General features: G+C 36.2%; 2 protein-coding genes across 2 annotated transcripts; both read right to left on the reverse strand.

Moving 5' to 3' along the window:
* Window positions 1–269: 269 nt before the first annotated feature.
* spn-E (spindle E) lies at window positions 270–16,399 on the reverse strand. Its single transcript, XM_053757704.1, has 27 exons — window positions 16,053–16,399; window positions 15,404–15,598; window positions 14,917–15,138; window positions 14,650–14,725; window positions 14,168–14,460; window positions 13,614–13,831; window positions 12,725–12,903; window positions 12,293–12,456; window positions 11,998–12,165; window positions 11,595–11,757; window positions 11,187–11,314; window positions 10,818–11,027; window positions 10,291–10,401; window positions 9,742–9,860; window positions 9,116–9,173; window positions 8,927–9,018; window positions 8,526–8,649; window positions 7,786–8,001; window positions 6,959–7,174; window positions 6,437–6,562; window positions 5,680–5,840; window positions 5,044–5,163; window positions 4,385–4,507; window positions 4,032–4,179; window positions 2,483–2,604; window positions 1,582–1,806; window positions 270–1,156 (listed from the first exon to the last, which is right to left on the reverse strand). Exons 1-27 carry the CDS (start codon window positions 16,263–16,265, stop codon window positions 1,018–1,020), a joined length of 4,329 nt encoding a protein of 1,442 aa, XP_053613679.1. The 5' UTR covers window positions 16,266–16,399; the 3' UTR covers window positions 270–1,017.
* Window positions 16,400–17,056: 657 nt separating this feature from the next.
* Window positions 17,057–26,322, reverse strand: Wdr37 (WD repeat domain 37). The gene is made up of 9 exons (XM_053757679.2): window positions 25,882–26,322; window positions 25,118–25,234; window positions 24,505–24,696; window positions 23,853–24,025; window positions 23,323–23,554; window positions 22,854–22,992; window positions 22,290–22,359; window positions 21,461–21,637; window positions 17,057–21,011 (listed from the first exon to the last, which is right to left on the reverse strand). The coding sequence occupies exons 1-9, from the start codon at window positions 26,057–26,059 to the stop codon at window positions 20,889–20,891; spliced, it is 1,401 nt and encodes a 466-aa protein (XP_053613654.1). The 5' UTR covers window positions 26,060–26,322; the 3' UTR covers window positions 17,057–20,888.
* Between the last annotated feature and the right edge of the window lie 942 nt (window positions 26,323–27,264).

Raw genomic sequence — 27,264 nt, forward strand, 5'->3', positions numbered from 1 at the left:
TGTAAAAAGAGTTTAAGATTCTTGCCGAGAATTTTCTGCTTGAAGCCCTTTTTCATTGTTGCTATTGAAAATTATCAGTTTATCCCAATATGATTATACTAGTTTCTCCTCTATCAACTGGACCGAACGATATATGACAAAATAGAAAGAGGAATAAAAATTTATTGGTCCGGTTACAAGAAGTAGGTACTTAATTAAGCAAATGACGCCACGTTACGAACCTTTATGCTCAAATAATAATAACTTTAGGACCAACTAAAACACAGAAAATCTTTTAATCTCTTTTTTTATTAATCAGCAAAAACATAAACAGAACGGAGTGTCAGATCAAAATCAGGTAAGAATAACAGCCTTATTTACTAAAACGCAACTCTTAAATCGCTACGACTCCAGAATTACCTTACGTGAAGATAACAACAGTTTGACCAAAACATATGACTTCGGTTTTCTATGACAAACACTAGTTGTGTGTACTAGAAATAATTTTGATTCCTTAAATTCTACGACTCCAGAATTACCTTACGTGAAGATAACAACAGTTTGACCAAAACATATGACTTCGGTTTTCTATGACAAACACTAGTTGTGTGTACTAGAAATAATTTTGATTCCTTAAATTCTAAATGTTTAAAGTACTTTTCTTCTCAATTACAACCATCGATAATTATAACCATTTAAGAAATTTACATATATAGTCATGTATGTAATTACATTTAAGAAAATAGACATTTACATTAAACTTAATCTAGCAATTCTTGGCACAGCACCCTAAATTTTCATAGAATTGAGATCTTTTTCGAGTATTCAGTAACATATAACTAACGACAAATCTACTTGAATTAACGACTGCAACGAGTATCCTCCTGATTTGGCATGAACTTTATAAAAGTTCGTTTGTTAATGAAAAAATAATAGTATGGGCAATTGATTTACATAAACTGGAAATCAAATCAGTTACGTTACAATCAAAACTAAAAAATAAGTAACAAAAAAATACTAAAGGAATGATGTACCAGTTTATGATTGGAACATTTTGAAGTCTTCCTCCTTCTCTTTGTGTCCGTTGGAATGTATGTGGATTCGCATCGCATGCATCGGCATCGGCGCTGTACTGCACAGCTTGCACACGAGGTCCGTATTCGCTGATATAGATGACCTGCATAGGAAAAAAAACTCATTTTATGTGCTGAAATTTTAAAAATAAGTCCAACGTTGTTCATGGTAGTCGTAAAAATCTTGTCAGATGCCTTTAGGCGACATTCATATCTGACGCCAGTTTTATCAATAGCACAATCGGAAGCTTGAAACTTAAAAAAAAATACAGCTTAATTTATACAAGTAAACAATGTTTTTCAAATTGTTGTGTTAAATTTATACACAAGCACAAGTATTTAACTTGATGCCGTAACCTGGCACCTAACAATGCAAAATACATATTTTATTAGAGTTAGGTTATTGGGTATAGGTATAGGTTATTATTATTTCCATATATACAGTCTAAACAGGACACAGCCATTTATACTGCGTGAAGCAAGAACACCACCGCGCTCCACCTAACAGCAGCAAAGAAGAAGTAGCTACCTGGAGAGCAACATCTTGAGCTGGTCGTTCTCCTGTTTGAGCGCCAGCAGCCGCTCGTGCGACACGGGCCGCAGCTCCTGCGGCGTGTGGAGCGGGAACACCACCGCGCGCTCCACCATATCGGGCTCCGTTATCTCTAGCAGCTCCTCTTCCTGTACCGTGCGCCATTCCCACGCGTTGATCACCGTTTGAGGCTCGCGGTGTTTGCGCCGCTTCATTAGTAAGCTGCGAGTTATAGCATAGTTTAATGAGATTGCCTTGCTAAAGGTGAAACAGCCGCCAGCGACGACATTGCAGTCAGGGTTGGCAACTTGGCACAAAATATGTGTATAACAATCTGTATTAATTAAAAAAAAAATAATAAATAAATAATATATTAGGACAAATCACACAGATTGAGCTAGCCCCAAAGTAAGTTCGAGACTTGTGTTATGGGATACTAACTCAACGATACTATATTTTATAACAAATACATATATAGATAAACATCCAAGACCCGGGACAATCAGAAAAAGATCATTTTCCATCATGACCCGACCGGGGATCGAACCTGGGACCTCTCGGTTTAGTGGCAAGAACTTTACCTCTGCGCCACCGAGGTCGTCAAAATAAAATTAATATGTCGTAAAAGAATAAGTCTCTTGTGTACAAGCATCATGACGTCCAGTAAACCGTTGAGGAGATCCCATCGAGATTTATTCTAATATTTTAAGACCTCTCTGACGACAATAAAAGCTTATGTCAAAAATGACATCATTATAAAAAATATTTTGATTTCTTAGACTAAGTGGTTGACAACAAACGGCTCATGAGTATGGAAGCTAAAAGGAGTGGCCTTTACTATGTTACCTCTCTCTCGTCTGAGCGTTTACGCATCCCTAGTTGTCTAAAAAATACTTACCTCATGAGGTCCTTTCTGATGACGGCGGGCACTTGCGGTCGGAACTCATCGTCAGCGGTAGGTTGATCTTGACCGTCGCCACAGTACATCATGTAGTCCATCAAGTGACGAACGTGGTTAATCTAATATGATAAAGATATTATAATACATTGACATTATATAAAAAGGGCATAAGCGACTTGCTTATGGCCTAATTTGTCACCATGCTTGTTGCATTTTATGGTGGCTTAGTAGGCCTGGTTCAACTTGCGCCCCTAAAAGCGCATGTACGAATTCCAGGTGCAGTTAGATATATACCTAGCTATATCTATCTCTCTCTTTCTCGCGGGTTACCATTTCATTATCGGCCGTGAAGCTCCAAAGCCGAGGTTCTCGTACAAAATTAATCTTAAAATTGCCGATTCGATTTCAACCGGCCGATTGAATGAAGTCATGTCTTTAGGGATGCCATTGTTGCCTTTTAAGGCTTTAAATTCCTAAGTCGCATTGTACAACAACCACGGTGGATTCTAGGGCGGGAATCACATAGGTAGATCAATTTGATGATGAATTTCGTCATTTTAATCAACCATCACATTCTTAATTTGATTTCTGTCTCCAGATTTTACAGCTATTGTGTTTATAACTTTTTACTGTCAATAAAAAAAGGTTGTTTTTCCTCATCGTTCATTTGCTTATCATCTACAATACAACTCACTCTCTATACATAACATCCGAGGTCAATTGCAATTATCAATCGGCAATAAATATAAATCATGTGATATAATTATAACGTGAAAAGAGAGTGCTAAGTTGAGTGAACTTGATTGTAGTTTTTTCAAATGAAAGCAAAATTTAAAATAAAGAAAATCATATACTTCCAAACATAACACCCCGTGTATGGGAAGTCGTGTAGATTAGAGTTATATTATATAGAATTTGTTGTGTATACAGATTATTTGATCTAGTCGTCAATGTGAAGAAATAATACATTTGATTCTGATCTATTTATAGCTTCTCTGATAAGCGAGTACTGAAAACGTGGGTGTTCATTGTGGCGCCTCCTAATAGCCAAAAGGAAATTCTTTTCTGTTCTTCAAATACAGAATCACGTCTTTATTCCTTGCGGAACAGGTAGAGTCATGAGTGGCGAAACTTAAAGACCACGTCTAGCTGTGTAGCAGGCATATGGTGGAATTTAGACTAAACAAGCTGCGCCCTGGAGCTTCGCTCCCGTGGGATTTTCGGAATATAAGTCACCTATGTTATATTCCACCTACACAACATTTCATAACAATCTGTTTAGTAGATTTTGCAAGAAGAGTAATAAACATACATAAACACAATTCTGACATTTAGAATATTAATAGGATAGTGATAGGTCGACTATGAGAAAAATCTTAATTTTATCGCCCATTCCCTTGATTGTATTTTACAGTCTGCGCGGGAGGAGATATAGTTAGGCATACAATTTTTTTCTTTCGCTCCCAGACCAACGTACAAGAAAATAACTGAAAGAAAAAGTAGAAAAAACATTTTTTCTACTATATTACCTACATAGGTATCTTACCAAGCCAATATCTTCAACGGTGAGATCGGCGTCGACATTGACCAGCAAGTCGTGTTCAGGGAAGAAAGGAGTGCCGTCCTCGGTGCTGCCCAGACCGCACAGCACGCTCACGTATCGGGTGCCTTCTGAATCACGACGTAACTCCGCACTACGGAGGGATCATATATTACAAACTTTTATTAACTTGAAAATTTTGAAACTCAGAAACTTGAGAAAAACATATAACTATTTACTTACGAAATTCTAAACACATTTGATAACTTCTAGAAGATTTTTGTGGTGTTTCCGAATATAATTTTGGTGGCCGAATGTGATTCTTCGATCAACCTATTCCTTACTATTGTTGTACTCACACAGGACAAAACAGAAGGGCAATGATGGCGGGTAGACCGGGTATGTTCGGCATCAGCGTGGTGTGGCGCAGTGTCAGCTTGCTGCTGGATTGGTTCTGTCCCACGTCCGCCGCCACCACCAACCTACAAACATTATGATATTGAAGTAAATTTGATGTTTGCTGTTTTAGAATATTCTATAAAATATTCTGTTTTAATTTGATATTTTAAAGCTAGCTTCAAAATATCAAATTAATAATTAGACTTAGCAGAGTCTCTGCTAAGTCTCATTTTTCTTCGTCCACCCCGTCTCCGGTTTATTTGGGGTCTGGAGATTGAGCCTATCTTTGTGGATCTCTTTTTACATATAAGCATAAAAACTACATGGTTGGTGGTCTGCTAAACCTTTGGGATTTTCAGGGAGGTTGACTTCCTCTGCTAAGTTTTATTTATAAAATCAATGTGAGATTTTTTGTCTAGTTGGCGCCACAAGATACGTGAGATCATGTTACTATGGCTGAAGTGAATTCTCCTACAGCGGCAAACTGAATTAAATAAAGTGAATTCGCCGCTTTGTGATAGCTTATTTCGATTTGTGATAAAACCTTCAGATCTGTTTAAAAAAATATTGAAACAATGTTGGTTATTAATTTCGTACTACGTATTCAGAAACAACTCACCTCTCGTACACTTCCTGCGGGTCTGTATCCAGAAGCACCGAATTGACCGAGTTCCACTCAACTTGTATGCTTTTTTCGCGACTAGCGTACATCAAATTGTGCAGCGATGTCTCCAACGGGCTGTGAAAAACACCCATTATGCTAACCAGAACTTTACGTGAAATTAGCCTCTTTACAAAACAATCTTTTGAAACAATACCTGTAAATTTAATTTACTTTCACATAAAATAATGGCAAAAAGCCTAATCAAAAATTTTAGAAAGACTTCCCCAGGCACTTTTCACGATAAAGTTCCTTTATATAGATTATCAAAGCTACAGAATAATGCTATCAACACTGTTACTAGATGGCGCTGAATTAATGTCATCAAGATCGGGGTAGAGAATTTCGTAAATGGACTACTTGATAAACAAATAGCCGCTTATGTCTTACAGTACAGAGTCAATTTAGAGTAAAGTGACTGGTCCAATACATATCTTGTCACAAAGGCTACGTTTGGCGTTTGATATTACAGATTATTAATTATATTCTTTGCGTATGTCGTGTAGCTGCGTAAAAGAGTAATAAACATCCATACAAATAAATTCATTTTTTTAATATTAGGATAGGACAAGACAGGATTAGAAAGATGCTTACCTGAACGGCCCCTTGAGACATGCCTCTGAGATACAATCCTGGTTCTTAGGAGGCTCTAGCTCCCTCAGTTGATAGAACGCCAGTTCTGTTTGCTCCTTGTTGTACGCACGCTTCTGTTTCATGTCCAGCTCTGTCGCCATTTCACGGAGATCGTGGTTTATCTAAACATAAATTATAATTTATTATGTTTTTACCCGAACGACGCCGGGACGGGCCTCTAGTATGTATATAAACTTTTAGTACTGATAAACTAGCCAAAACTGGCTAGTCCTCTGCCGTCTTTCTGTCTGTTTGTCTGTTCGCGATAAACTCAAAAAGTACCGATTTTTATGCGGTTCACCAATAGATAGAGTGAGGAACCTCACACTATCTATTGGTGAACCGCATTCCTCACATTATCTATTATATAATATATATAAGAAAGACGGCAGAGGACTTTGTTATAATATGTAAGGATTATAGAGTATTATATAAATAAGTATGATGTGTCCTTTTGGCTAGATACACTGGGATTTGGTATTGTAATGACAAAAATAGCTTTTTAGTTAAAAATCCGATTTTAACACTTTATCGACAGACTAAAAAATTTTAACAAGAACAATACTTTTTGCCGGGACGAATGGTGTCTTATGTCCTCCTTTAACATCGTGAAGATTGAGTAGATGAAGCGTGAAGGCCACAAACTAACTTATCGCAAGTTAGAATAGCCCTAATAAAACATAAAAGCTAGGTATATAAATTAAGATATATTATATACCTTAGAATCATAGCTCTCCTCGCACGGAATAGCATAACCTCCCTTTAACAGTTCCTTATTGACGCTGATCTTGCCGCCTTCGGCCAGAAGTTCGATGGAGACCACGCCATGGGTCACTGAATACACCTAAAAATATAGTCAACTTCATAAATATCTATTTTAATTAATTATGATTTCATAATTTCAATCATTTTGAAATTGATAAAATTCACAAACTTAAATAAAGCATTGACATTATTCAATACTAAGAATGCCCAAACAATAAACGCAACATATAAACTAACTTTGGTGTAACTGAATTTTTAGTTCGTCACATAACTCAGTGGTTTTTAGAACTACAACATATTATTATTGTGTGTGCTAAATAGTGCTAAATAAAAAAAATATATAGCAACATTAGCACTGGTCTTCGCTAGAACGTGAAATCCTCTATCTCTACCCGGTTTGCCTCGAGCACGTCCCTTTTATGTGTATAAATGCATATGCAAATGCATGTAGTCAGTTTTTAGCCACAACTCTTACCTTCCCAAGCATCCGGCCCCTGGCGCACAATCTCTGGAACATCATGACGGCGGCCTTGGTCCACTGCGCATGCGGCTCCAGCAGTGGCGACGGCGCGATCTCCGCTAGAACGCATTGCATGGCCAGCGGCGCCGTGTCCTGGCACATGCCTGACGGGAGAATGTATAAGTTGCACCGGTTCACGCGTCCGAAGCTGCCGTAGTCTATGTACAGAACCTGTGATGATAAAAAATGTATTTATATACTTCTTTATATCATTTTGTAAAATATTTATAGACTGGATTAGGAATATTTTACAATCTGTAATGTAAAATACGTGAAAATAATTTTAATAATAATCATCATTATCATCATCAGCCCGTAGCAGTCCACTGGTGGACACAGGCCTCTCCCAAGGTGCGCCACTGCTGTCGGCTTTGGGCTTTTCGCTTCCAGTACCCTGCAATATTTCGCAGGTGAGCACGCCATTTAGCTAGTGGTAATAGTAGCAATTATATTAAAATATTTGTTATTTCTCATATTTATTATATTCCTAATGCAGTCTGTAAATATGTTACAGACTGCATTAGGTATTATAAATATGTAAAAATTGTACATTCTCGTTTAATATTTAGAGAGCAATAGAATAGATCCCCAATAACCCAATCGTTAGCAATAAGGTTTATCGTGCGCAGTGCTCGAATCAATACTGCTACGAAACTTTTCTGAAAATTGTTCCTTTCGAAATTTCGAAATTCATAGATTCCAATTTTCGTATACTTTCAACTACAACATACAGAGATGTTTATAATAAGATATACATAGTGACATAAGAACAAGTTTCTCACCTCAAGCATATCCCTCGGCAAGGTCTTCAGCACTCTAGCTCGATGCATAGATGTTCCACTAGAGTCCACATACGGCGCGGCGAACATATCGCCCGGACGGATTTCGCTCGTGTGCGCCAACAATTTGGAGTTGTTCAGAGCGTTGTGTATCTGACGTAGATCGCTGGCCGTGGATTCATCGTCATATTGGACCCAAAACTTGCCCACGTTGTATAGCTAAAGAAATATACGTGGTTGTATATGATTTAACAGCGATTTCATGATTTAAATCGTGTGTAACTGGTAAGTTATCGTCATCAAAGTTACAAAACGAGTACATATAGACTTTCATATTATACCTGGGGTTTATTAAAATAATTTAGGATTTACGCTAAAACCTTTTGGCTTCGATGTTTTGGTATGACTAAAGCGCTAAATAAACTCATTCGCAACGGTCTCGCTGTTGCGATACGCGAGTATGGATTTTTTCGCGTCTTCTTTCGCACTACTTCTATTTCTTACTCACAAGGCTTTGCTCATCTTTTTCGCGCTGTACATTGACAGCGCGATTCGCGCATGACTTTTTATGAAGTGAAAAACCATGTTATTACTCTTGCTAGATGGGTTTCGATAATATTATCTATTCGGGTGTTGGGAAGAATATAACTTGGAATAGAAAATCGGGTATTTTTATCTCAAAACTGCTTTGAGAGCAAAGTCCAGGGGCGCAGCTAGTGAGAACCAAATGTGAAAATCCTTACGTGCGATATCTTGAGTGGGAAATAAGTTTCATCCAATTCAGGCAGTTTCGGGACCATTTTGTCGATGTCCTTGGTATTCTTGCTGGCTTCCAACATCGAATTCAACGCATTCGCCTTTTCCAGTCTATAAAAAAATATATTTTAATATCGACTAGATAAACATATATCCAGTAAAAGATGGCCTTAAGTTACACGACTTATGGTTCTGTTCACCCCGTATTAGAAGAAAAATTAGCAAGTTTAAAGTAAAAGTGAATTATTAATGAAATAAACAACTTCATTGTAAATCAATGATTGATTTAATATTTTTAATATGCATTATTACCTAAGTCTCTAGGACTTGGCACGGCTTTGCATGGTAATTTGTGCTAATAATACATGTATTAATCAACAATGCTTACGGCAGTAACGGAATCCTGATATCCATTCTCAGCTGCCTAGCTTTGATCGCCTTGTACACAGGTAGCAACACTTGTCCAGGAATTGTAGGATCCTGTATAATAAAAACAAGTGCAACAATAAAGATTTTTAATAGTACTACGTAAAGAAAACATTATCATAAAATATAAATAATAATTAATAACACTTACACCACTGTTTTTATCGTTTTTGGAACCCAAGTTGTCCGAGAATGTGAGGAATACTTTTCTGTAAAAGAAATGACCTAATTATCACAAGTTGCCACGCAACGCACGCAACCGCCAATTACTATAATATTATACTAATGACCTTAAATAGATCCCATTTTTATTTCTCTAAATAAAACCCATGTAGTCCAGTTACAGTTTTATTATAAGTATAGATTTTGGCTACATTGTACAATGAAAAATATAATCCTAATCCGAACTAATATTACAAATGCGAAAATAAGTATTTTTATTTGTTACCTCTTCACGCTTTATCTACTCAACCAATCTACTTGAAATTCGGCATACCTGTATTTCGAAGTATAGAGAAGAACATATAGGGTACCTCTCGTCGCGGGAAATTAACGCGGGCGAAGCCGCGGGCAACAGCTAGTTTCTAATAAAATCCTACATCTACTGTAGTATAATATGTATCTAGCAGTCTATATATGTATTTGTTATAAAATATAGTATCGTTGAGTTAGTATCCCAATAGCAAATAGTAGCTCAATTTGTGTGATTTGTCCTAGTATATATATTTATTTGTGTGTCCATGCAGCAGTATCAGTGTGTGTGTGTGCGTGTGCGACCTGCTGTTCCTGTCGACGGAGACGCGCGGCTCGTGGCCGAGCTGCGCGCGCACGGCGCGCTGCACGGCCGACGCGTACACCGCGCCCGGCTGCTGAGGGGGGAACTCCTTCAGGAACACCTGACCACATCCATACTTATAAATGCGACTGTCTTGTCTGTCTGGCTATCTGTCTACTCCGCTTACACGGCTAAATTTTGATTGATTTGGTATGCACGTAGTTAGATTCCCGTTCAAACATAGCCACATACATACTTATATTATATATGAAAAAGTGTTACACTTTCACGGCTAAATTCAGATGAAATTTGGTATGCACGTAGTTAAAAATTCCCATTCAAATATAGGCTACTTTTTTTTCAAAATCTAAATGACCATTTTGGAGAGTGAATTTTGTATGAAAATCGTGTCTGTTCCGCTTTCTATATGTGATGATATTTACCTATTTGCATTATACCTATTAAAATTAAATTATATTTATTTTCTATAAAATACATAAGTATTTATATATAACGAATAAGTTAACAAGTGATATAGAGTGTGTACGCACCGTGTTCCTGGGATTGAGGCCGCTGAGCATGCGCACAGCTTCGCGTTCTCGATCTTCGTTCGCGGACACTTGTATGAAATATTGCGGGTAGAACGCACCCGCTGCAATCACCTGAAGTTGAATAATTTCTTTACAAAAAAAATTGACACAAGCTTTTATAGTCGATGTCGTCCTGTTCTCCTGCCTCCTGTGCCTTAACACACTTAGATAGACCAGATGGTGGCAACCAATGTGGTTGCAAAAATGATAGAACACTTTTCAGGGAAAATTTAAATATATCTTTGTGATGGCATCAACATGCTAAGAATCTTTTTTCTTGGAGATCTTATTACATACAACATATTACAAAAAAAGCATGATAACGAACGTAAGTTTAAAATTTGATTTATAAAATTTGAATGAAATTATTTTTTCATATTATATCATCATCATAGTTCTAATATTAATAGAAAACACAGAATTTGAGCCGAACAGAATGAGTGCCGAAACATCATTACAAAATAAGTGCAAGATACACGTCAACTTACCTTCAACACCAATGAAATCTCATGTTTGTCCCATGGCGAGTTCCCCTTGAGGGGCTCAATCCCCTCCCTGGACAGTCGCATTCGCAACTCTCGCACTAAATCGTCCAACTCCTTCATAGCCCGCACTTGCACGTAGAAGCGGCGCGCCCATTGCGCTTCGTCGTTTCCTTGTTGTTTGAAGTATTTCTGCTTGCGGAGGTGGTTCCATACCTGAAAAATAATATTATTCAGAAAACCATACTTTCAAAAGCATTAAATAATTCGGAAACGACCACTGATGAGAAGAAACACTCAAAGAAAAATTCTGTGAAAATGTTACATCATATTTTCTTCACTGCTATAAAAGATTTGTCGTATACATTGACGAACCTTGTAGACGTTCAAGAATGCTATGCAATCGCTCATGGAACCGTCGGCCCACGTCAGCTTGGAGTTGTACGCGTTGAGTCTCTCGCGGAACGGACTGCTGAAGATGTTCTTTACGGACATGGCGGCAGCTGCGACGGAAATTGTTAAAGATAAAAATAAAATTCATTCATTTCAGGCAACTAGATCCATACAAATACAAATTCAAAAAAATTAAGGAAAGGAAGGTACCTCATGAAGAGAAGTCGCTAAGACGTTTCGCTTGCTCATTTTTTCTAAGCGATGATGGAATTGTGGTTGTGATTATTTTGCAAACTATTATCTAACTAACCATTTATTGTTTATTTACATTATTTTGGAGATATATATTAAAAACAGCTATCGTAAATTAAGAAATAGTGTTGCACTTACCCATAATAATGCTCTCTTCCAGGCACCCATAGATATATCCAAGTATAATAAGCTTGGACACTTTGACGTCTAGCGGTAGTTTAGCGCAGATGCGACCCAAGTATGTGATGTCACCGTCTGATGAACACCAATCATCGTCCAATGTCTTTTTCAGCGCGCCGATCTGTCAAAAAAATATTTAATACAACAATGCTAAAATAATCAATATATATCACACAATCTGTCCGAAACCTGTTCTTTTTGGTGCAAATAATTGCTATTGCCATCCAATGCTATCAAAAGGTGCCCAAAATTTTACAAGAGTATATATATATATAGACTGATTTATGTATTTTGTGGTAATAAATTAAAACATGGGAGCAGCTAGTATATAATACACTGATGGTCAATAGCAAATACTTACCTCTTTCAAGACGAGCACAGTGCGGTGTATGTTCGACATGTCCGGCGGGTTCATGGCCAGGGCCAGCACGTCACTCGGGGGCCCCATGTCCAGCATCTTCGCTAGAAGCACCAGGCGTTCCAGCGGACAGCGGACAATCTCCGGCGGGCAGTCCTGATTCAGGTTGTTCTGAAAATAAATAGTTTAGATTTATTTATTGTATTTTTTTCGCATTGAATGCAGCATGATCTCTCAGACGACAATAATATTTGTGGCAAAATAGACATATTCGTAAAAAACTTATAATCACTCTCACATAGAACTTGTCAGTGACCAGCCGGTACACCCTCCCGTCCCGCACGCGGCCCGCGCGCCCCGCCCGCTGCTCACAGTTGGTCTTGGCGGCCCAGCTCAGCTGCAGAGACGTGAAGCTCGTCTGGTCGTCCGCTATCAGCATCTTCACCAGACAATAGTCCACAACTGTGAGAAATTTTCATTATTGCGATAATCACAAGTATTCGCATACACACAAGTGAAATAAACTGTCAACAGATGTGGAGGTTTCCTCACGATGTTTTCATCTAGGGTTAACCGAGACCAGCTGCATCTAGGTGTAGCTGGTCTCGGAGTTTCGCTGTAACATATACAATAGCGTAGCACGAATAGAATTCGAACCCCTTTCAATCACGGGCGGACAGTCTACCACTGGACCATGACCTGTAAAAATACCGGAAAATGATAAAGTTACCGTATTTGATATCAGGTACGGTGATGGAGCTCTCGGCGATGTTGGTGGCGAGTATAATCTTGCGGTGTCCGGGCGGCGCCCGCTGGAATACGCGCACTTGCTCGTCCGCCGTGATGGTCGAGTGTAGCGGCAACACCCACCATTTGTATTTGGCGCTCTCGGCGTCTGTTAGCTTTTGCCTGCCATGTAATTATGGGGAAATTAATAATGATGGTCAATGAGACATACAATCTTATAGCCTTTCTCTCTCATTCTCGCGTATGTTGGAAATTATCGCTATATATTGGATAAAGAACGCTTGTAGCATTAGGTCCGAGCTTTGTACCATATAGGTAAATAAAGTTTGAATACATAAACATGATACCCGTTTCATTCATTCTCTAACGCCGCGAATCCCGGGCGGGTTAGTGTAAATAATAAACCAAGATTGTTTTGAAGATTCTGCTGTGAATTTACGACAGGTTTGACGACAACCCTATTTGGGAATGCTATCATTATATCTAGTTGCCTTGTACGACAACCACGGGAAGTGCTATTGGGTGGGTTCACACGCCACCATATAATAAAATCACAACCTGCATTGAATTGAGACTGTATAGTAGGCCAACCAAAGAGATGTAGAGGTGATAGTAATGCTCAAAATATCTAACTCATATATGAACCACAACCATCCACTCTACTAGTAAATATTTAATATTATATTTATAAAAAACATAATGTTAAATCTATTGTATACTAATATTATAAAGAGGCATATTTTTGTTAGTAACAAATAAACTCAGCTAAGCACCAATTTTGATGAAATACGGCTAGTATTAAGTATATTATTTCGGCATTTAGTATACTATAAAATAAATAACTTGTGAAGAATAACTTAATATACACTCACCTCAAGGCGACATCTGTCAAACATCCATACAGATCCTCAATCTCATTGATACCGGGCAGGAAGATGAGCACTGAAGCCAGGTCTGCCACATTACGGTCTTCATAATTATCCTCGTTCTTATCTATCTGTTCGAATGCATGCATCAACTTCACAACAAGATGATGCATTTCAGGTGCAATGCCTGGTTCTCCATTCCGCGGCGTCGCTTGTTGAAGTATCTATTTTTAAAAAGTAAAATAAAGTTTGTGAGGATGTATGTGTGTACATGTATGTTTGTTACTCTTTCACCCAAAATCTACTAGACTGATTGTTATGAAATTTGGTACATGGGTAGAATATAACCTGGGAATGACACATAGGGTACTTTTATACCGAAATTTCCACGGAAGCCAAGACCCGGGGCACAGCTAAGTAACATATAAATTAGTTCTATAAGATGTGAGGAGGATATGTATATTACTCAAGCAAGTTAAATGTACTCAGACACTTTACCATATAGCATATAGCTTTATATCAAAGAAGAAGATAAAATAGATGAAGATGTTAATACGTACAGCTCCAAATTTATTCAAGTGATTGAGATAAAAAGTCTTCACGCTGAATATTGGATCATTCTTCACCACTTTAATGCAAGACGACATGAGAAGCCCTTTAGGAGTGGGGATGAGGAAGTAGTCGGCAAAGGCCTTGCGGTCAAATGTGGCAGACATGAGCACAACTTTCACCCCAGGAGACACTGTATAGAGGAGTTTCTTCACAACCAGCAAAAGGAAATCCATCTCCTGTCCCCTTTCGTGTACCTCGTCAAGTATTATGTGTGAGTACTCATTCATATTTTTAGCAGCCACTAAAAACAACAATATGTGTGATTTAAATACCTCTCTAACAAATTAAGTTTTTGATAGACCCTAGTTTCCATGCATCTACCAGGTCCATTAAAATATAGTTTTACACAAACATTACCTTAAATGCAATATTATAATTCAAACCTAAACTAAGCATGCAAGTGTAGCAAGTACATCAAAACATTGCTTACCTAGCTTCTGAAGTAAGATTCCTGTAGTGACATAATGTATGCGGGTGTCTGATGTTGTTCTATTTTCCAGCCCCACCTGAAAAGATATTTTGATGATTAAAGTGGAATTGGCAACCAGTTGACTGTACAATTAATGGTTTAATCATTCATCTCTTTAAAATAACAGCTTGTGAGTCCGTTGGCCGAAATGTCATTAACTTATCATGCAAGTGTAGTGCGTTAAGTCTCTTACAAAAATTCGTATTTATATGCTAGTAAATATCTTACTTGATAGCCAACTAGGCCTCCAACATCCCACCCTCGTTCCTGTGCAACTCTTTTGGCTATAGATATGGCAGCAATCCTCCTCGGCTGTGTCACTATGATCTTGCATGGTCTTCTATTCTGGTAGCAGTCATCGAGAATCCATTGTGGAACCTGTGTTGTCTTTCCACAGCCAGTGGGACCTTCCACTATAACAACTGGATAGGCTCTTATTCTGTCTAGAATCTAAAACAACTCAAACTAGTTAAGTGTTAAACCCATGGGACAATCCATGAAACAAATCAGCAGGCATATTTAATATGTATTTTCATTTGAGTGAATTATGAAACATTCAACATAAAACTTTAACATAATATTTCAGTTTGTTCATCTAATAATTATTTTCTAAATGAGTTATATAGCATGTGTGACATGTAAAACAAAAACAATTACAATTAAAGTTAAGGGTAAAATGAATAATAATAAAAATCCAATTCTACACCCCATTTACCTGTTGCTTATATTCATTGATAGCCAAGTTGTTGGTATCCTCTTTCCTCTGGAAGGAATATTTATTGTAAACTTCAGTCATAGCATCCTCGGTAAGTTCTGCAAAATTCTGCAGAGAGACCCCCCATGATGACAAATGCTCCAAAGATTCCAGGCCTCCTGATATGCTTTGCCATTGTTCACGTTCTGTCTCATTCTAGAAATAAGACATAACTGATTTCGTATAACCTTTAAAGGATGTAGACATGTTTAGGTATAATTTAGAATTTGCTGTGATTTATAAGATGAACTACAAAATTATAAAATTTATAAGTCCAGTTACACAGCAGCATCATGTAAAACATTATTTGGTGAATGCTTCCAGTACATATTTGTTGCTGTTTGTAAACACTATATGTTTACAACATATAGTGTTTACAAACAACAACAAAAAAAAACAAGAAAATAATAATAGCATTGTTTGTAAACATTTGTGGAACAAAAAAGATAGCTTTTCCTTAGATCCTTTGCAGAAGTGACTAAAATGGGAAAAAATGTTTATTATCCACGGTACAATGTGCTAAAGTTAAAGCAAAGCGCAACTCAACCAAACCAATTGAAAATTCGGAGTCATATTTTTATTATTTTCTACTTATGTCTATTGAAATTACCTTGAGATACGTTTGTGTTTCTCTTTCCTTGACTTCTCTAGCATAATCAGTACCACTTAGAACCTGGGTCCGACGATGTTCTTCTCTCCTATTCAACTCATTTATAGTGTCTTCTTTCGTGATCCGAAACCCTCCGGTCAGAGGCCCACGTAGTTTTGTAACTTGAGAGCTCGATGGACAAGGATTATTGAAAAATGCTCTTAGCTCGTCCATTTTCACGTATTGGTGACTAAAATTCAGGTCCACGCTATGCAAAGCCCAAATTTCAATCGAAAATACTGAAACAATAATTTTTTTTCAAAGTCTTCAGTCAAATCTTTCTCACTCAATTAACATGACATAAGGAAGGGACGATCGACTGTCAATGTCAATATTCGGCGCATAGAGTTTCCACATTGAAATCATAGAATTTTTGACTAGATGGCTGTGAAATCTATATATGTAGATTTCACAGAGTTCATTTTTATCATGATAGATTTAGAAGGGCGGGACCCTTCTAAATTCCCCTAATAAAATTCGCGCTGCCCCGGCTCCATAGGTCTCGATGATCAATGCGGCGCTGAAAACGTGTCTTCGCAAACACTATTGATCTAAAAGGTTCCGAGGCACACATAAATGTATTGCGAATTAAGAGTTCCTGATTTAGATTATTCTTAGACTCTGTCTCAGAAAAAAATACATATAGTCCGGGAGGGAAAATCTATTCGATCGAACATCACTCAGGAATTATTTTATTAGACGTAAATCTGATAAAACATAAGAGGGCGTCATTGTAACTGATGGTATGAAAACGCGAGAATAATATTCTCATGGACAGTAATCTCGTACATAGTCGCGTTTCCAGCTGCATTCGGGGCTGAGACCCCGGTGTCAGCGTAAAAATAAACATTAAACTTTTGAAGATTTAGTTGTATTGGGCCTGCCTGACATTGAATTTTTAAAAAAATAATATTTTACTAGCTTCATCCATTCACATGTATTTAATGTGTATAAATAAAAGACTATTGTGATAATTCACCATTTATATAATTCGTACCATTATTGGCATAACAAAAATATTCAGATCATGTTAGTACATACATATAACATTTGTAAACATGTATTTTACATTCTATTATTATTATGCATTTTATGGTTCTTCCACATTATCGGCGAACCGAAGCGAATGAACATACATTGGATAGTTTGTATGAGCTTTTTTATCGCAGGGAAAAACCAGCAATTTCGGTACGGCGAAAGTTTGCTAAACTGTTTACCGATGGTGACATCTGACGTATCTACTACCCTACCAGTCGATTTGACTGTGCAAAAGTAATATGGCCAAATAAACAAAACTAAAATACTACTCAGGCGAACCATATATCAAGTCAGGTCTCATCTATCGCGGCGCGCATTGTAGATAGGTACACTAATAAAGAAACAGATTTTTAATTACTTCATATTGAATAATTCAACACAGATGAACAAATGCAAAATACAGACTTACAATATACATTTCTTATGTTTGAAATGTACTTGAAAGTTTTACATAACATGCCAACATTCGTCAACTTGAACAAATAGGGGAAAATGCCCTATTCTAAATAAACGAAGTGCAGAGCATCAAATTCAATAGGGAATATTTCGCAAAACTCAACGCAGATGGCACCACCAACACACCCGTTACTAGATTTAGAAGGGCATGCGGGTCCACCCGTTACCACGGTGCACAAGTCAACTGACTTACTTTAGACGATTGCCACTGTCAATATTGTAATTAAAATACGTTGTATAATTACATATTAATTTAGTGTGCACTCAGGTGTAATAACATTGCAGCAAAATTGCCTATTAGAAATGATATGAAATGTCGCGTTTTCGACAACTCACAAGTATATACAAAATGAATATCGACAAACTTTAAAAATACAACTTAGATATGTTACAGCCCTGCCCAGTATCCACTAAAATAAAGACATGATATCTATCAAAGTACACACGGCATTTGATGCGCTCACTATTCTCGCGTAAAAAAAGTACATTTTTTATTATTTCTCCTAGTGGATACTAGACAGATTTGTACACTTTGAAAGAGCCTGACTAGAAAGTAACACAAAACAGAAAATGTATAAGTAGCGAAGCTTCCCATACCCATAGTTTTAAGATAAATATTATTTTAATATACATTTCCTATCCACCAGTATTTATAATATTTATATATACAGAATACTTTAGTTTTAATATTTTTTAATCAATAATTGAATAAAATTGTCACACTATTAAATTACAATTATAAAAAATGTAACGGGAATAAACACATACATATATTAAAATGTGATGCATCTTGATATAGTCTGAACGTAATATTTAAAAATTTGCAACCAAAATATTCACTATGTTTACTTATAGTATGTGTCTCAGGCTAAAACATTCTTTATTTCTTACTTATCGAGTGTGTTATTGCTAAAACTTTAAGTCGCCTACAGGCATCTGGCATGAACACTACTATTGGCTAAAAGGTATGTTTTGATCCTTAGTTAGTTAAACAAACCTCGCAGTGTTATCTGTATAAAATTGCTTTCTCCCGATCTTTGGTTTATAACATCCTTCGCTGACTAGGTGCAGAAAATCAAGTTGTGAAAATATTAACATATTGTTAGGTCTAAAGATATGTATCTTCGATAAATTTCTAATGCAAAATCGTATTGTTATTGTAATTTCAAACTAATTTGTGCGAACATATAAGATTATATTTTGCGCGGAAAACAATTCACTTAATACTAATGACAAATTAGTAGACAATATATTACAGACTTTTCACTATAACACATTCACCAGATGAAGACATAAGAAACCTTACTTTTCACTATAATAAAGATTTTTAGCTAATATAAATATTATTTTGACACTCACCATGTTATATGCCTACAGGAATACTAGACCTAAAACCATAAATGTTAATTTAACCAATGGAAAGAGGTACAAAACGTTAATATATAATTTGAGGTTACAAACAAAGGTGCTAAACATAAGTAACCTGTATACGAACAATACAAAAACTTAAAACGATAAATCGATGTGAAAACTAAGCTTTAGTTTGTAAAATTATTTACAATTGTAAATTTAAGGTATTTCGTATACAAACAAGAACATATAACATAAACTTTAAAATTAAATTTTCTAGTCAAATGTATTCAACAGCAGCGACTCCCTTTGCCAGATATCTTCGTCGATTACATTCGTCAAAGAAAGTCTATGCGCGTTCGCGAGCATTTATTAATCCTATTCGCCTAATTTTAAAAATGGTTTTTGATCTATTTTTTATAATTTATGTATATTATTAATAACCAACCAATAAAATAAGCAATTTGATTGATCGATAAATTTCGGCACAAGTACCAGTACAGCTTTCACTTCAAGATAATAACTATTTGGCCAACACCATACACTTAGTTTTAATACTAAATATTGGACGAAAAAACTCTAATAGACTAATAAAACAACAACATACTTTTATGTTTATAACAATACCTATCTTCACGAAATAAAGATTTAACAGAGTGGAAAAAAGTACAATTGTTCACATCACAAATAAAAGTGCTTCCACACAGCAGTTCCTAAATGTTACGTTGTCTTTGCTACACTTGTAATTTTGTTAGAAAAAAATAGGCAACAAATGTATTTGGTAAACGCTATGTGGTTCACCTTTGAATTGAAAATCTGAAGTTGTAGATAAAATAGTAGGGTCGAATTCGGTGAAATACTTTTTTCTGATGTTTCGTATAACACGGGAAAAATTCACTTCGGTTGGGTCGACCGTGCTTACTTCGGTTGCAAGGCAGAGCATTTCCAACTTTTTTCATATATTTCGTATAAAACATTGACAAAAAAAATACAAGGAATTCCATTTCCCTTACGTTAATCTCCACCGCTGGTCACATTTTATTATATTATTAGGCTGGTCAGCTGTAAATGCAGTGAAAAAATGAGAGGCTGGGCCCTAAAACAATAACCTTGACAACTTGCTATAAATAATATACATGTTAATAATGTGTGTATCGAGGTTCATGTGTTTTTCTCTAACTTCACTTTAGTATCAACAACAAATCATACTTTACGTCTTATAACGAGTCATAAACATATGTCCAAACATCACGTTTCTACCATCAGATGTATAAAAAATTAAACTGCATGATTTTACTTAAAATATGTTTTTCTCGTTCTTTCAAAGTCAAATATTCAAAAAGTGAGAAGTACATAACATACATATCGTGTTGATGTTGATACATATCATACATATACAATATCACTAATAGGTTAAGACCAAATAATCTAGTCAATTCATATTTAAATCTGGCTCTGTTGGAAATATTGAGCATTTGACACTTTTCATAAAAAATATTAATATCACTACATATTCAATGAAATAACACGAGAAAATATCACCAATGTGATATTGAATAATATGTATAGTCACATTTGAAGAAATACAATAATAATTCATATATCATTTATCCAAAACATATTGGCAAACGATGATGTACAAATTTTTCTATAATAAATGTTTTGACTGATAAAGTTAATACAAACGCCATATTATGGCTGTCTGTGGATGTCCTCCAAACATTATAATATTTCATAACCTCGATGAAATTCGAGTACACCTATTTAAAGATATATTTTTAGTTAAAGTGGATATCCTAAGTCTGATCATACCTCAGTTCTAGAGGGTTGTATGAACCAGACAAAAAAACGGATGATTGCAATGACCAGCCAATGTAAATAAATGGACCATTAACCCTCTGTGATTCGAGCGTGTTTCCAGATTTAAGTGGAGATCCTACGTCTGGCCATTCCTCAGTTCTCTTTCGAAGGTTGTATGGACCAGCCGAGGATGCGGCGGTCGAAGCCGCAGCTGAAGAAGTTAATGTTGGACATGTCCTCCGCCCACGCCACCGACGTCACCATGCGCCGGTGGCCCTGGAAATATTTGTGGTTCATTAAATATACTTAAATAAAATCTCTCTCTCTTATCTTTTCGTGACTTGTTGGATATGATTCTGATACGGCTGTGGGGGGCGCCTAAACAACAATTGTTCTGATTTAAATTTTGAATGAGAATTTTTGTCACGTGTATTTTAGCAGTTAACGTGTAAACTATCCATGTTATTCATAAAAAAGATAAAAATATACTAAAGTACGATTTGTCATTATCACACTTTAAAAATTTTGGCATTGATTAAACGAGACGGGATTAATCTGATTCAAATTAAACGCGCGCACTACTTCTCTGCCATTGAGCGTGGTTTCATGGCCCAAACTCCTTATCCATCCATAAGGAAGACCAGTGCCTCAGCAGAGGGCATATTTAAATAGCTGTTAATTGATGATGAATTAGTAAGGATGGATGAGTACGGAGAGACCCTCACCTGTCTGCTAGAGCGCGGCAGCCTCGCCAGCCGCTGGCCCTGCAGGTCGAACAGCCGCACCTGGCGGTTGTCGTGCGGGATGGCGATGAGCCCCGCGCCGCTCACGCCCACGCGGTTCACGGACGAGTCCGAGCGGATCGTGGCCAGCGCTGACCGCATGTTGCGGACGTCCCACACCTGGAAAGTATCATTGGTGATAACGCAAGCGAATTCGCGGGCTAGGTAGGGCTGGTGTTGTGAAGGGTTAGTTTTTAAAATTTTCACATGTAGTGCGTATGTAATTGCGTCCCGGTTAGACAGATAAAGAACATTAAAAGATGACGAGTTAGAGTACCCAAAAAAGATAATATTTCCAAAAATCTTCTTACTCCATTTCATACAAAGATTGCGAGACAGATTGGACGATGTAAAACCGGACACACGGTAAGGAATGAAAAGATATCATTTTTGTCTTCATACTAATACATACGGATTTTTTCTTTCTTGTATGAGTGAAATGAAGGATTTGACGAAGTTTTCTTTGTCTATGCGCCATTGGCTATTTTCCAAATAATCAAATCAGATACTTTTTCTAAATGACAAAAACAACTAACTGTTGCCCACAGCTCCACTCGCAATAACCTGTTTGACTTGAGGTCATCAGCTAATTTCAAATTTTTGCGATTTTGAAAAAATTTCATATTTTTTCAAAATCGCAATAACAAAATCGGCCCAGCGGTCTAGCCGTGAACGCGTGACAGGCAGGTCGACAAACACTTTCATTTATAATTTTAAATATTATGGATGCTTAATGTGAATTTAATGTAATTATTAACATTCGGAATTTTACCTTCACAGATCTATCATCAGATCCCGAGACCACTTTATCTTCACGTGTGAATACTGCTGACGTGACACTCCTGCCAAAATACAATATTCTGTTATAAAAACATAAAATTACAAAACGGGTTTAAAAAAAATTACAACACCAAACAGAATGGTCTTGACTGGTTGAAATCACCCAGTGTTGCTAACATCAAAATTAAATAAAATATATTTAAAGATGAATCAAAAAATTATATAAATTGTTGTTTTATATCTATTTAAAGGTAGGTCATTGCCCAGCAGTGGGACAGGTAAACAGGCTATATATTGGCTGACGAAGATCGATTAGTTGACACTTTTAATTTTATTCAACTAAATAGGGGCTCGTCCTGGCTTCGCTCGGGTAAAAACATAATAAATTATACCCCTAAACCTTCCTCAGGAATCACTCTATCCATTGGTGAAAGCCGCATGAAAATCTATGCGTAGTTTTTTAGTTTATCATAAGAAGACAGACTGGCGCGGTAGAGGACTTTGTTTTATATAATATGTAAGGATATAACAATGTATGGATAAACAGTATACATACTCAGTGTGACCCTGGAAGACAGAGACGGAATGTATGGGCTCGCGGAAGTCCCACAAGCGGAAAGTGGTGTCCCGCGACGCTGTGACCACCAGCCGCGAGCTGTGGTGCGCTGACGCGTGAGTTAGCTCGTGGTCGTGACCTGGAACATCATCATTTTGTGTCAAGCCTGGTTTTCATTTTGACTAGTGTTAATATTAGGTCCTTACATATGAAATTGGTTGGGGTCGCCAGCTCGCAATCCACTCATATTGACTCATATTGATTCGTGTTAAGTGTAAATAAGTGTAAGTTAAGGTATAAAGTACACAATATGGACTGGTACCGATTAGTGCAAGTTCAATTATCATTTTATTTTAGTTCAAAGAACTCGAGTTTAATAGCTAACAAATATTTTCTCTTTATAGTATTTGTTCAAATTGACATCCAAAATCAATATATTAAAAAATATTGAAATACATATGTCACTCACCAGTGAGAACTTGCAAACAATCGCCAGTTTCGACGTCATATAAGTTAGCCGTCCTATCCCAAGAGGCGGTGATCACATGATCGCCGCCAGTGAGCCAATCAGCGGCCACCACCACACCTAGGTGACCACCCAGTTCTGTGAGTGGCGTGCGCAGGACTTCAGGCCTGTCGCCACCTTCTCCGAGACTTTCTTCACCACCACCTTCTAGTTCTTCTTCGGAAGATTGACCACGCTAAAAGATTTAAATTAATAAATTAAGAGGGCTTTCCCTGCTCACTAGCATCCACCATCACATTTCTGTCAATTTCATTTAATTAATAGCAGAAAGTAATAGATACTATTACACCTGATATTTTTTTTTTCATTATATGAAAGTGTAAACCTCTCCAAAAACTATGTGTTGAGAGTTGTGTGTTGAGCTTATGAACCCATTTTCTTTCTCATATCGTATCAATTATAAGATCCTCAAAAACAATAAGGATGTCCATTATTGAATTATTTTTAAAAAAAGTTAGAAATAAGTATCTTACAGGTAAATCCCAATTGACAGCAGCCTGCCAAACATGAGCTGTGTTGTCTCCACTACTGGTCAGAGCGATGTCCCGAGATGGGTGGAACCTGATGGAGTTCACTGACCCCTGGTGGCCTGTATACTGTAACAGGCACTTCCCCCAATCCACGCTCCATACACATGCTGTGTGATCTGGAAATAAATACTTTACATTAAATAGTCAGCCAAAACCAAGTAAATAACATTTTAAACTTACCTACTATTTTTGTTTTACTTTTTCAGGAACTTTTTTTACTTTACTTTTTATTGGATGAGTTTGAGCTAAATTTCTCATCTGTGTTATTATGTGTTATTTCAGGTAATATCTACTTGTGTCAACAACGACAGCAAGAAAATTTCACTGAGATCTAAACAATAACATATTGACTGGCAAACATTTATCAAAGATATCATTATAAATATCTTTGAAGTTCTGTAATCAAGTCATCCAGAAGTCCAGTAATATCCTTAGGCTATGATCCTGATGACCACATTTGTGAATGAACATTTTTATTATTATTGTTTTAAGTGAAAACATATTTCTAAACAAATAGCGAATATTCTCTCTTATTCATGTATGTAACCATATGAATGTGAAAATTACAAAATAAAGTAAATTAAACAAAACTTACCAGCTGATGCAGTTCCAATAAGGGCCTGTCCAGGCCGGGCTGATGTAACATCCCAAATGCCATCCTTGTGACCTGAGAACTCCCTCACAAGTTGACAGTTGTATGTGGGAGCTTTAAAGCTGGACACTATCTTACTTGTCTGAACTCGCAGCTTATGGCTTGCTTTTACTTTTTGGGAGTTACTTTGAGTCACTATAAATAAAACAAAATCAAATCAAATATGAATATACAACATTGTAGCTATTCCTAAATTACTACATATGCTGCATGCAATATATAATATTCTTACTTACTTTTATGTACTTAGCATAAAGAAGCAAGAACCACTGGAAGAAGGCTCAAATACAAAAATGCACTGACTAAATATGAGTATAACAAAAAAAACTTTTTCAGTGCAAAAATTCCACACTGATGTTAATGAACTTAGAAATGATTGTCAGGTTGTTGTAGTTAGGTATAAATTAATGGTAATAATGAGTGTTACCTCATAGAATAGAATTTAGTAAGAGATATGAAACATTGATTGACAGTTTATTTAAATTTATTATAACAAGGCAGAAACAAATATGTAAATAATATTAATTGTGTTTGTTAAATGTCTGTGTTAACTCACATTTAGCTTTGGAGTTTTTGCCTGTGCTCTCAAATTCAATGTAGTCCAAGTTCTGGCGTTCGCCTCCATAGCTTTCCCTTTCCAGTTTCTCACTGAGAATGTCTATCTTTTCTTGAACTAAATTAAAAATAAAAGAAATCATGAAGTTACTAACAAATACAGTACAATGAAGGTATGTATTACAGTAAACAGCTCATCAATGTACCCAAAGTCATTGCTAATTCTCTCTTATTATATGCAGTTTACTGTATGTACAGTGAACCACATATCAAGTTACCCTATATATGACCCTGTATGCAATGGTAATAGCAGCAAAGTAGCAATTATTTTGGTTAGGGTGATGTGGTGCTTACTATACAAAGAAAACGATTACATCTTGTGCGGCAGGGTGTCATCCACTTTCTCTTCTCTGGTACTAGCACAAAGTAATACAATTTGAAATTGGTAGGAATAAAAACAGATGAAAAGGATAAAAATTTTACTATTACTTAGTAAATAAAATAAACTTTAATAAACCCTGGGGCTTCACTCCCTGGGAGTTCCTGGGACTTCACTCCTTGGGAATACCCTATATATTTTTTTAGTTTATTTTCTACCCATGTACCAAACTTCATAACAATTGGTCCAGTAGATAATGTGTGAAGAGGTAACAAACTTACTTTCGCATTTATAATATTAGTTGGGATTATGACAATTTTAGATTATTATTCCTAACTTGTTTCTTTACAGTGTGCTTCTCTACAAAAAAGATACTGTTTACTTACGGTTTAAGTTCTCAGTGTAAAGAAGGTCAAATTCCTTTTCTATTTGAGAAAACAGTTCATGTAATCTAGACCTAAATACTGGTGGGATTGATGTTTCAGAATCTTCCATTTTGAGATAATTGGGCAATCCATCGGAGCTCTCTGTTAGGGCTTGAAGTCTACGTTTACTGGATTTCATGGTCGCGAGCACAGTGGAACAAGATGTTGTTCAACTAATGCATTACAAAATAATGCATCTAACAATAAGAATGCAATTCCCTCATAAACTGCTATATTAATATATAAAAGCCTTTTATTTTAATAACGTTCAATATAATGTAACTATACTGAATCAATTCCAATCAAAAGGAACAAGGAACAGAAAGTTTAATTCATCACAAAAATATTGCAAAATGATGCGGAAAGCAGCGAATTTGCGACATTTGCGTTGACAACTGTGACAATAATTGACATTGACTTTACATCACGAAAATTGCAGGGCAGATGACAATGGAAACCTATTCACGATACGACCCTATTTTATTAGACAGCCTATTGCATGGTAATTAAATAACCATAAACAATCTATTAATCAATGCCATACCCATTTTTTTCCCAATATTATGGGAAGCCTGTTGTTATTCTGTTCTGTGCCTTTAACTACGTGTTATCGCGAAGTTGAGGGCACAGAACAGGCACAGAAGCCAAGACTTTGGCTTGCTATTAAAATAAAATGGTACTTATTATGTACTTGGTTTATTTTTGATAAATAATAATGGTCAAATATTATTGTTTTAATGTATTTATTTCTTTTCCTTAATAGTGAAAATTAGTAAAAATACCATTGGAGATTTCAAAATTTCTCATAAGGCCTTTAGCGGTATCAGAATGGAATGTTTTTTATTCTAAGTGTTACAAAAATACACTGTAACTCTTTCTTTCTTCACTATGTTTATATAAATGAAGAAGTTATAGGCTAAATTCAAATAACTATGTCTATTTATATACGTAATATTTTTTGTATGTATGTGTGCGTACGTATGCTCACAGTATACGTACGTATAAATGCATAAAAATATTAAAAATACATAACAAACTGTTCTATTTGAAACGTATCTATTACAGAAGAAAGCAAAATAGGTTTACAACGCCCAAATAATTGTTACAGTAATAAATTATTAAACAGATTTATAATTAAATACTCTTTTTGAGTCCCTGCTTACTCATTTAAGGCTATTTTCTAATTTCTAATAATGCTATACTAGCTACTTAGTTGAATGCATAATAAGAAAACACCACGAGATAAAAATACAGCATTCCCGGAATCAATTCAAAGTTTAGTTATTGTTGTTTATTATTGCATGCTATGAGTCATTGTTCTATTTCACGTACGCATATCTATAC

The sequence above is a fragment of the Plodia interpunctella genome, chromosome 17, assembly GCF_027563975.2.
Source record: "Plodia interpunctella isolate USDA-ARS_2022_Savannah chromosome 17, ilPloInte3.2, whole genome shotgun sequence".
NCBI classification, from domain to species: domain Eukaryota; kingdom Metazoa; phylum Arthropoda; class Insecta; order Lepidoptera; family Pyralidae; genus Plodia; species Plodia interpunctella.